Source organism: Eurytemora carolleeae, unplaced genomic scaffold (assembly GCF_000591075.1).
Source record: "Eurytemora carolleeae unplaced genomic scaffold, Eaff_2.0 scaffold277, whole genome shotgun sequence".
Lineage (NCBI taxonomy): Eukaryota > Metazoa > Arthropoda > Copepoda > Calanoida > Temoridae > Eurytemora > Eurytemora carolleeae.
This window is the reverse complement of record NW_019396330.1, coordinates 231,140-243,997: the sequence shown is the minus strand read 5'-3', so window position 1 is coordinate 243,997 and position 12,858 is coordinate 231,140. Positions and strand designations below refer to the sequence as shown.

The following is a 12,858-nucleotide window of genomic DNA, read 5'->3' as shown; positions in this document are numbered from 1 at the left end:
CCCTGAACAATTTGTCTCTGCTCCCACAATACGAAAATTGACTTAGTTTACCTGCTAAAANAAAACAGTTTAAGAATTCAACACACAAAATATCAATCTTAAGTAGAATTGAAAAAATGGTTTGATTTGTGCTTTTTTGCGTGACGCGGCTGGATTTTTAAAAATCACACTTTAAAGGCCCTAAATATACCATTTAAAAACGTAGTTTTGCCCGGAAGAGTCAAATGTGGTGGCCCGGAAGGGGAAATAGTGGTGGCTCATGGCTGCCGGAAGAGAAAAAAGCTAATATGTGGCCCGGAAGAGGAAATAGTGGTGGCTCATGGCCGCCTGCCTTCCCCCGCTCCTAATATTTCTAAAAGAATCCTTTTAAATCCTTACCTTATCCAACCTACACAGATTTCAACTACTAAATAACAAATGAATTTAATTCTTTAAATCTGAGTATAGTTTTCGAATAGAAAAAATAGTAATAACTGAATTAACCAGCATTAAATAAGTGTTAAATCTGTCAATACAATATAAGTCCCCAAGGGAAAGGTCATAGAGTTGCAAAACATGTTCAATGTTCATAGCCTAATTTTTCAAGTTGTTGTGAATCGTTTTGCATCGTTAAAAAACGTCCAAGATCCAACTATATTATATTAAAGTTTGCTTTTATTAAACTTTGAGATCTTTATCCTTTAAGGAAAAATGATTTTAAAACAATTGTGACAAAACTTTAGTAAAATTAGAATAGATTGCTCATGCAGACTCTAAAGCTGAAAATTGTACATCATGAACTTGTCATTTGAAGAGGTCATTGAATACGTTTTACTTCTCGGGGTCAATCTGTAGAGTATTTTTTTTACTAATTTATTTAAAGAAGTTTAATAAAAACTAGGCCTCACCAACTTTAATGTGTTCTTTGTGTGTAAGGGGAGTCTGATTGTCATCATTATCACTCACATATCGGTAGCAAGCAGCAACTAATCTTCGTTCTAATCCTTTGAAATTCAACTTTTAACTAATCTGTCTGCAATATTTGTAAACAAACCCCCATAAATTTGTACAGAGTACAAATATACTTGCCGCAAACCTTTATATCCAATGTACTGTATGTCAGTATCTAGTCCATAGCTAAATTGCCATTTTCAATTTCAACTGTTACCCTCCGGTATGGGTAAGACGACATGAACAATCTATTCTAATTTATCTAGGGAAAAAACGTTTGAAAAAAAGCAAATGTTCAGAATAAAAATGATTTTCTAACACTGTGCCAATTTTTGATCCTAAAAGAAAATAGGCAAGAACGAACCAAGCAGAAGGCATATTTTTAAATTAATTAATCAATTTTGTAATGTAATTTGAAGTTTTGCAACTCCCTAGCATTTGGTTTTAGCTTAATTACTCACTTCTACTATTTGTAGTTTATAGATAAGATTGAGAACATGTTAAGCATACAAAGCGATTTGTATTTGATATCATTCTGATCAATTTTACGTGGGAGAATTCACATTTTGGTTCAACGTGATTCACTAGTTATATATCTCTCATTAACTTTGCTCTTCGTTATAAAATACTGAAAATCATATTTCTTTTTTCTCATCGTGAAATGCTATGTGACCTTTGCTCTTTTTGATGAGTTATCTTTGAAAGTTGGTTTAAACTGCAACACTTTTGTACTTTCTCAAGAACTTGAAAGCAATTTTCCAATTTGCAGCCTTGTGCAACATGATTTATGGTTTTTAATATTTAAATAAATTTTTCATTTTAAACCATTTATATAATAAATAGGGTTGCAGTTTTCCAACATTGTAGTTAAAACTTTAATGGAAGTCTAAATTTTTCTAAAAAGTGGAATCACATTTTAACTATAAACTCCACTAACTCCTATTAGACTATAGATTCATATATATTTTCTGTTTCCATTAGGGGATTTTCAAAATTAAAAATAAATTAAATTGATTGTGTAACTTATTTTTTTTTAAATTGACCGGCCATTAACCTTCCCTGGGGTCAAAAATAATGGTCTGATCGATTCAGCTGTTCATTGGATTTTAACCAACAAACAAATACATTTGACATGAAAATTGTGTGGAATTTATTAAGTTAATGATTTCTGCAACTCTAGACTTCATTATTCCTTTGTCAGTTCAATTTCATGATATGTAAGGCTGTAGACCAAACTCAAACTTTCGTTTGACATTAAAATTACGTTAATCGTACCTAATCTCAAATGGTAACATCTACTAAAGTCACTATAAGAAAAAGAAAGTGTTTGGAAAAAAGTCCTAATACCACAAAAAAAATTCTCAGAAAAGAAATTACGAAGAATAAGGAATTAATTTCGGACTTATTTCACGAAATTTTTCCCCATATAATTTCTTTCGAATTACTTTCTACAACTTGTTTCAAAAGTACTCACGTTGTTAAACCCGGATCTGACCAACATGAAACATTATTGAGAGATGTTATTTTTTCCATAATGAGATAATAATATTTTACGAGGTATTTATAATATTTTACGAGGTATTTATAATATTTTACGAGGTATTTATAATATTTTACGAGGTATTTATAATATTTTACGAGGTATTTATAATATTTAAAGAGAAAATATCAGGATCTCAAGATAATCTGGAGTTCACTGAGATATAGACAAATCTGAAACTTAGTCATAAAACTTTTAGACAGTCTCCACTGCTCGCAACGCCTTCGCCTTTTGGCTTTCTGTGCCATCTCAATTATACTTTTTGTAGGCCTAAACATATACATTTTATAAACTGCAACGCACTTTCATCTAGTTTAAGTTTAAAAGTAGCAGTTAGCAAAATACTGCTCGATTTTGTATTGAGAGCGTACACATCTTGGTTTGCAGTGATTTACAAAGCTAGCAGCATTTATTTCTCTCTAGTTCACTATAGAAGGGTATCATTTATTTGGCGTTTTGTCTTATATAATCTATTATATTTATACTTTACAGCCTGATCTAGCTGGTAAAGGGCAGCCCGGTACATGAAATAGTTGTACTGTACTGATCTAGCTTCTTAAAGGCAGCCCGGTACTTGAAATCTTTGTACTGTACAGCCTGATCTAGCTTCTAAGAGGCAGCCCGGTACTTGAAATCTTTGTACTGTACAGCCTGATATAGCTGCTGCAGCCCGGTACTTGAAATCTTTGTACTGTACAGCCTGATCTAGCTTCTAAGAGGCAGCCCGGTACTTGAAATCTTTGTACTGTACAGCCTGATATAGCTGCTAAAAGGCAGCCCGGTACTTAAAATATTTGTACTGTACAGTCTGATCTAGCTGCTATAACTCAGCCCGGTACTTGAAATATTTGTACTGTAAAGCCTGATCTAGCTGCTAAAAGGCAGCCCGGTACTTGAAATGAACTAGAGTTATTTTTCTACAATCAAGGAGGAATGTTCTTAATTTCAGGAGTTCGATCAAAATCACTTTTATTCTAACAGTGTTAAAAAGTTTTTATTATTGAGTTGGAACTGTGTAAAAAGTAAATAAAAATTAAATTTTTGTTTAAAACATATAAAAAAAATATTACTCGAAGTTTAAAATCGTTTTAACAAAACAAAATAGTTTCAAGAAATATTACTGTTTCATGCAAATTCTAAATTGCAGAAGTGTATTTCTGGTTTTGCATTTGTCAGCTTGCTTTGGTCGGAAATATACATTATTCCGTCTAAAATACATTTATAATATATTATATGATATTAGAATATATAGCTCTAACTTTACTTTTATACATCATTCCGTCTAAAATAAATTTATAATATATTATATGATATTAGAATATATAGCTCTAACTTTACTTGTATACATCATTCCGTCTAAAATAAATTTATAATATATTATATGATATTAGAATATATAGCTCTAACTTTACTTTTATACATCATTCCGTCTAAAATACATTTATAATATATTATATGATATTAGAATATAAACTCTAACTTTACTTGTATAAAAATGTGTATTTACTAAAGGTAGAGTGGAAAGGGGTTGTGTACACATTAGACTGTGTTATATTAAGACTTCTGGAAACTAGTTTTATCAAAACAATAACAAAGATTGTAAACAAAAGATTTCTTGGAATAAAACGCGCTGGGTCCCCTGCACACACTGGTTCACTAGACTAGCTGGTGCACGAGTGAATGTGTATGCGGTACGATTAGACTTGTAAATTCTTGCAATAGTTCGGATCATGCAAGGTTTGGACTCATGTGCTATTACGTCAAAGTGAACATAAACCAACCCTATTTCCATTCCTTATTTCCAACCAAAACTTAGACTGAATAACACCAAAAAACCTCATACAACTCTAGGATGATTCTAGGTAATAAAATAGAAAGACTCCAAGATGAACCAGCTTGAAGTCTAAGCCAAAATTTATAAAATAAAATTTTATTTTTGGAAAAACTCCTTTGTTTTAAAAAAAAATATTAGTGATTACGAGTTCTGCGGGATGATGTAAGATGTTTCGGTATACCGTAGAATCCAGAGATAATTTCAAGGATGCTCGAGGGGAGGAAAGCTTAAGCTGCCAACTTTTCTAGAAGCAATTCTGAGATGAAGCATTTTTCGAAATGTCTTCTTTAAACAAGTGAAGACTGCTCATCGAATGTTATACGACTAGCTAGTTAGGCCGTGCTGGCATGCTATATTTAATCATATTTGGTATCGTATGGTATTGCCATGGAACCTTGACTAGTACTATCCCTCCTTGTAGATATTTGCTTATTAGTCGTGTACTTCGGAATTGTACACTGCGGAGCCCCGATGACACTATAGTTTCAGTAGAAGTAAATATTTCCATTTAATGACATCGCCGATTGAAGGTTTCATAACTCTGATTGGATAAAGAGCTAGATAGAAAGATTGATGATACTGCCAAACTATTTCTATTGGTTCAGAATAGACAGCAAACACATGACTGAACCCTGATTGGATGAGGCGCTAATGGACTCGGCATACAGGAGTGATGAAGAAAGTATCTCATATTCTAGCATTTATTCATTAAATAGATCTCCGTATTCTTTTATCTTTGATACAGACCTTGATTTTATATTCATTAAATAGATCTCCGTATTCTTTTATCTTTGATACAGACCTTGATTTTATATTCATTAAATAGATCTCCGTATTCTTTTATCTTTGATACAGACCTTGATTTTATATTCATTAAATAGATCTCAGTACTCTTTTATCTTTGATACAGACCTTGATTTTATATTCTAATATGGAAGTATGAAAATAAATATTATCAAAATTCTTTGTATAAATTGACAATATTATGCCAGCGTTTATTTTTGGAAATTTTATAATGTATATTTATAGATTTAGTTTTTATTCCATTCAAATGTGATTTAGGATAAGATATTATTTATATTGATTTGTAACGATAAGTAAGCATTTAAGAAGCTTATCAAACTTTTTTAATACTTTATTTTAATAATCTATAACACGGTTCTTTTTTCCATTTTTCATCGGAGACCCTCGAATATTCCTTGGGCATCCCGAAATTTTTACCTGAGACCCCAAGATTTTCATCGGAGACCCAATAAATTCCTTGAGGACCTCTATAATTCTATCGGAGACCTCAAGATTTTCATCCTTGGGCTACCCTAGATTTATTTCTAGGATTACAATTTTTTAATCAGAGACCCAAAAATTTTCAAGGGGTCTCCAATAAAAATGTTGGACTCCCGTCGAAAATCTTGGGTCTTCGACGAATACCTTGAGGTCTCTGGTGAAAAACTAGGGGTCTCTCATGAAATTCTGGGGGTCTTTACTAAAAAACTCGGGGTCTTCAATGAGATGGCTATGGGGGCTAGGAACTTAATTTTCACTTAGAATACGAGTATATGACTAGGGTTTCCAGCGAAAAGGAAAAATAAACTTTAAAAACTTAGAAAAAATAAATTTCTGTGTTAAAACAAACTTTTTTTCTCGGAACTTTAATCTAGGAAAACAGTTGGTCCAAGGTCAGGGCAGGGATCTCTGTCACCTTGATAAAACGTTTGTTTCCTTAAAGGGAGTGTTTACGAATTTGAGATGTAGGGCGGTATATCGGATTTGAGATGTAGGGCGGTATATCGGATTTGAGATGTAGGGCGGTAGATCGAATATGAGATGTAGGGCGGTATATCAAATATGAGATGTAGGGCGGTGTATCGAATATGAGATGTAGGGCGGTATATCGAATATGAGATGTAGGGCGGTATGTCGAATATGAGATGTAGGGCGGTATATCGAATTTGAAATGTAGGACCGTATATCGGATATGAGATGTAGGGCGGTATATCGAATATGAGATGTAGGGCGGTATATCGAATTTTAGATGTAGGGCCGTATATCGAATACGAGATGTAGGGCCATATATCGAATATGAGATGTAGGGCAGTATATCGAATATGAGATGTAGGGCGGTATGTCGAATATGAGATGTAGGGCGGTATATCGAATATGAGATGTAGGGTGGTATATCGGATTTGAGATGTCGGGCGGTATATCGAATATGAGATGTAGGGTGGTATATCGAATATGAGATGTAGGGCGGTATATCGAATATGAGATGTAGGCCGGTATATCGAATATGAGATGTAGGGCGGTATATCGAATATGAGATGTAGGGCGGTATATCGAATATGAGATGTAGGGCGGTATATCGAATGGTATTTCATTTATTCTAAAGAAATTCTAAAAGAATTCACTTCTAAGAATTGAACATTTTCCTCTTATCCTACTTGAGAATTCATGAGAATTCATGAGAATGAGACCAACCTTGAAATAAAGATTTAAGTTTCCCTGGTCAAACATTAATTCATATTTTTCATACTTTTTAGTTTCTGATTTGCCAGCAGGTGAATGGTGTAGTATTAAAAATTGTGAAGACCACATTTACATATATCTGAATTTAGAGCATTAAAAATGAATCTGAAATAAAACTAGGAAATTTGCATAAAATATATATACATACATTACGTATATATATGAATAGATACATGACACGTTAGGGTGCATCAAACACATGATTTTCTAATTTAGCTATTTGGTTCTTTCAGCCCTCTCAGCTTCTATATTTGGTTCTTTCAGCCCTCTCAGCTTCTATATTTGGTTCCTTTCAGCCCTCTCAACTTCTATATTTGGTTCCTTTCAGCCCTCTCAACTTCTATATTTGGTTCCTTTCAGCCCTCTCAACTTCTATATTTGGTTCCTTTCAGCCCTCTCAACTTCTATATTTGGTTCCTTTCAGCCCTCTCNTAGATGAATAGATGAATAGATGAATAGATGAATAGATGAATAGATGAATAGATGAATAGATGAACAGATGAATAGATGAATAAACCTTCCCTGTGGTCACGTGATGTCCCACAAAAAATTTGGGCCCGATCGGTTCAGCCGTTTTGACGTTTATTGGAAACAAACAGACAGACAAACAGACAAGCCAAATTTATATATAGATTATTGAATTGGATTGGATTAGATAGAATAGGATTGGATTGGATTGGATTGGATTGGATTGGATAGGTTTGGGCTGGGTTGAGTTAGGTTGGGTTGGGTTGGGTTGGGTTGGGTTGGATTGGGTTGGATTGGATTGGTTGAATTGGATGATTGGATTGGATTGGATTGGCTTGGATTGGATTAGCTTGGATTGAATTGGATTGGTCTTTGATTTAAATCCTGGGATTAAAACATGGGTTGAGTAATAACCTTATGAGGAATCTGAAGAAAACTTGTTTTCCTTAGGAAATATAAATTCTGAATGTGTTGAATACCCTGTCACTGGAATTCGAGGAGCGGTTGAACGATCTGGTTTGATTGAGGGATCTGGTCTAGTTAGTTTACTGTGATATATCTGCTTAGGTCTAGTTAGTTTACCGTGATATATCTGTTTATGTCTAGTTAGTTTACCGTGATATATCTGTTTAGGTCTAGTTAGTTTACCGTGACATATCTGTTTATGTCTAGTTAGTTTATTGTGATATATCTGTTTAGGTCTAGTTAGTTTACCGTGATATATCTGTTTATGTATAGTTGGTTTACCGTGACATATCTGTTTAGGTCTAGTTAGTTTACTGTGATATATCTGTTTAGGTCTAATCAGTTTACCGTGATATATCTGTTTATGTCTAGTTATTTTACCGTGACATACCTGTTTATGTTTAGTTAGTTTACCCTGACATATCTGTTTATGTCTAGTTAGTTTACCGTAATATATCTGTTTAGATCTAGTTAGTTTACCGTGACATATTTTAAGGTCTAGTTAGTTTACCGTGATATATCTGCTTATGCCTAGTTAGTTTACCGTAATATATCTGTGTAGGTCTAGTTAGTTTACCGTGATATATCTATTAATGTCTAGTTAGTTTACCGTGATATATCTGTTTATGTATAGTTAGTGTACCGTGAAATATCTGTTTATGTCTAGTTAGTTTACCGTGATATATATGTTTAGGTCTAGTTAGTTTACCGTGATATATCTTTTTAAGGTCTTGTTAGTTTACCGTGATATATCTGTTTATGTCTAGTTAGTTTACCGTGATATATCTGTTAAGGTCTAGTTAGATTACCGTGATGATATATGTTTATGTCTAGTTAGTTTACCGTGATGATATATGTTTATGTCTAGTTAGTTTACCGTGATGATATATGTTAAGGTCTGGTTTCAGTATACAAATGTATTTATTATGGTAAAAAGAAAGAATATTATATGTATTCTGCAGCTGTAACAGTTTTAAAACAAACGGACGAAATTTATTTGTTTTTATTTCAATAAATAGAGATTTTTAGAAACCATTAAAGGAATTTTTTAGACCTAATTTCAAGCTTAGTACCCTTCATTTAAAGATTGGCAGGTCCAGTTTAAAACGGTCAAATCAAATTCCTCATCTCGATATATCATAAAGCTCTTCGTTCATATATAATATATGTTATAGCTATAGCTATATACATAACTGGCCTAACGGTTGGACAAAATTGGCTGAAATGTTTGAGGGAACTCATTTTTTAGATTTTTTTCTTTTTCCAAAATCTAATTTTTATTTCAGATGATTCTAAAATTCCAAGCGCAACGCTAGGCACTTTAGCTAGTATATGTATATTTGTATATTTATATGCTAGCTATAGCTGGCCAAACGGCTGGACCATTCTGGCTGAAATTTTTTGAGGGAACCCATGGATACTGTGGGGATAACATCTGGGCTAAAAAATTGACTAATTTTTAAAATGTTTGTTCTTTTTCAAAATTCGGGTTTTTTATTTCGCTGGCAACGCCGGGGTTGTATGATATAAAGCTTTCAAATCTAATTTCATTTATATTAATAAATCTAAACATCCATCAAAACAATAGAAAATACAAGACAAAACACATATTTATTGAAAATCATTCATAAACATCTAGAAACATCAAAATACATCACAGAGTTTACACAATTGAGTAATACTGGGGGGGGGGGGTGGCAGGGGCTTCTTATCAATTTTAGAGAAAAACAATTTGGGATTATTTAACGGTTTTTAAAAAAGAACAAAGGAGTTGAGTTTTTGCCACAAACTTCAATTTTCTAATTACTTTATCTTTACAACCGGATGTTGTAAACCTTTTATATTTCAAACTTAGAATATTTGATTTGTCAGCATTCTAAATTTTAAATGTCAAAGGTCTACAAGACCGGGTTGCAGAGAGACAAGGATTAAAAAATCTGAGTTTGTGGCAAAAACTCATCTCCTTTAATCATGAGCGCTAAACTTTTTTATCTTAAATCAATTAATACATCCGCTCAGACGGTTTCATTTTCTTCAAGACTTTTAAACATTAGAAGTTGGATATCTCATTCAAAAGTACACTGAGTAGCAAAATAAAAACACTGACTGAACGGTGATCGTCATATATCTATGAAATCCCCTGGATGATCAGTGTCCGAATTTAATGAATTTAAGCCGCGTCTCAAATTCCCCAAAAACCGGTTTCAATTGAGCGTCGTCTGAAATCTTGAAACATTGAATTCATTTTTAAGTGGAACCAAGCATATTTGAGCCGCGGCTTAAATTCTTTAAAGTCGGCCTCAGGTATATAGATATCTAAAACTAGAAAAAATACTAAAAAATATATTCACTCTAAAAATGCTTTGTCAAATCGAGTTCATTAATTTATTTTAATTTTTAAAGATTTCTGAATTTTTGTAAGTCCTTATAGGCTTACTGCAGGGTTTAAGTCTAATTCAAAATATATCTATATTTTTATGAGTAACAGAGATAAATAAATGGAACATATTAAAATATGATTAACGAATTTTCGAAATATATGAGATCATCATAGATTACTAAATATACAAATGTATCGGACCATATTTTCTCAATCATAGATTTACAATTAAGTAGAAATACACGCAGCAAGTAAGTTTAATTGCAGCGACAAAAATGTATACTATTTCAATTTGTTTCTTACTTAAACTTTTTTTGAAGAAATTAAAATAACTTGAATAAGATTTTATGTACATATTAGTGTTAATTGTACCGTTTACAACATCTGTACAAACAGTGATGTACATTGAACATAAAAGAATTGATCTTGATTATATATCACATTCATTACACACTTTATCACGGAACTCAAGAGACAAAATACCTGTAGTTCAATGCCATCACATTATTCAGTTTAATAAAAGTTTTTTTTACGTCATTTACTCCACTAACTTCTATTTAGAAAATAAATATTAAATATAGTTTTAGTCTTATCACCAATCAACATATTATTGCCAACATATAAAATTTAATACATTTTTGTTTTTGATAAAGATATGATAAAGATAAGGTAAGGTTCAGGGTGTCAGAGGAAATGGATTTACGAATTAAAAATCAAGAATGCACAAAGATCTAAATTGAACAGGAAATTATTTTGAAAGAGTTTGAAAAAGAAACCTGTCTACCTGCTTACATTATCATGTTGTGAGACTTGGGTTGACATTTTTTCATTTATAAAGAGATATATATAATTTGCTTGTAATTTTTTTTTTATCAAATTGATTGAGAAAGCTATCCAGAGTAAATTGAAAAATTAAAGTTTTTGGTACATTGATCTAAATAGACATTTTTAAAGAACACTTTTATACAGTTTTTACAATATATGCACAAAACATCTATTTTTTCATGCAAATTTTATTACGAAAAGTTACTTTTGGTACACAGCATAAGCAAGAAATGAGAGATTTTTGATATGTTCACTTATCATTTTGTTTATATATCAGAATATATATAGTTTTGTTTTTATATCAGAATATATATCGTTTTGTTTTTATATCAGAATATATATGGTTTTGTTTATATATCAGAATATATATAGTTTTGTTTATATATCAGAATATATATAGTTTTGTTTATATATCAGAATATATATAGTTTTGTTTTTTATTTAGAAGAAAATGTTACCTTTTTATTCAGAAAAACTTATTTTTTAAATAATATTTTTATAATACACGCTCTAAATCTATTTATGTACAATTGGCTTGTCTGTTTGTTTGTATTTAACAATCGTCAAAACGGCTGAACCGATGTGGCCCAAGAAATGTTTACGGATGCTCAGAATTACAAAAATGTGTCTCCAAAACTTTTCGATTTCTGTAAAATTTTGAAAGTCCACAAAAAATATATTATTTAATCCAGAAATTTGTTTGCTATTCGTTTATACTGTACAAAAAAAAGATGCTCACAGATAGAGCCACAATTTAAAGTTGAGCTAGAAGCATATTATATTAATACTATAGTACATAAAATTGGTTCAATTGCTGTTGAATATATACTAGCTGGTTTTTATCAACCTGAAAAGAAATTGTAAAAGTTAAAGAATTATTCTAATAACTTTTTACAACTCTCTTGTTTACAAGTACACAGAAATATTTAAGCTTTAAGAACTGCACGGTTTTATGGGATAAAACTTGATAAATGCAAGCTTCTAAATTCTGTTTATTGGGTTTAACTGTTTATGCATTTTTTATGCACTATGCACTGCAGCATAACTTGAGTTAATTGTTTAGTAAAGTAGGGATAAGATGGAAATATTTTTATATTTTACAAATTTGCAAAAATATTTCACTGGTTGATTTTCAGTTTCCGGCTGAAATATGAGATGATCAGTTTCCGTTTTAAAAGTTTTGATTATCAGTTTCCGGATTAACTACTGAAGATACAGTTACCGGTTTAACAGTTGAGATTATCTGTTTCCGGTTAAACAGCTGAGATGAGTTTCCGGTTTATCAGCTGAGAAAAGAGTTTCCGGTTTGACAGCTGAGATGAGTTTCCGGTTTATCAGCTGAGAAAAGAGTTTCCGGTTTAACAGCTGAGATGAGTTTCCGGTTTATCAGCTGAGAAAAGAGTTTCCGGTTTGACAGCTGAGATTACAGTTTCCGGTTTAACAGCTAAAAATACAGTTACCGGTTTAACAGTTCAGATTATCTGTTTCCGGCTAAACAGCTGAGATGATTAGTTTCCGGTTTATCAGCTGAGAAAAGAGTTTCCTGTTTGACAGCTGAGATTACAGTTTCCGGTTTAACAGCTAAAAATACAGTTACCGGTTAAACAGCTGAGATGAACTTCCGGTTTATCAGCTGAGAAAAGAGTTTCCGGTTTAACAGCTGAGATCACAGTTTCCGGTTTAACAGCTGAGATTACAGTTTGTCTCCTCCTCGTATTTTCTAAACAAAGAAACTGAGTTTTATTAACAAACTAATATATTCTAATTCCTATATCTTTACAACCTTAAATTTCATGATCTCATTTATAATTTGAAACATCAAAGAGTTTGTGACAAAAAGTCAGATTCTCTACACCAACGAGACCATGGTCTTCAATAACAAGGCATTATAAC

At 32.0% G+C, this 12,858-nt stretch overlaps 1 protein-coding gene across 1 annotated transcript in view; it reads right to left on the bottom strand.

Annotated features, from left to right (window-relative positions):
* Positions 1-11,472: 11,472 nt before the first annotated feature.
* The window catches only part of LOC111701068 (isotocin receptor), a 46,437-nt gene continuing 45,051 nt past the window's right edge, over positions 11,473-12,858 (bottom strand). Inside the window, exon 21 of the mRNA XM_023472200.1 lies at positions 11,473-12,685. Coding sequence (XP_023327968.1) covers positions 12,646-12,685 — 40 coding nt within the window. The 3' untranslated portion in view covers positions 11,473-12,645. The remainder of the gene's footprint in view (positions 12,686-12,858) is intronic.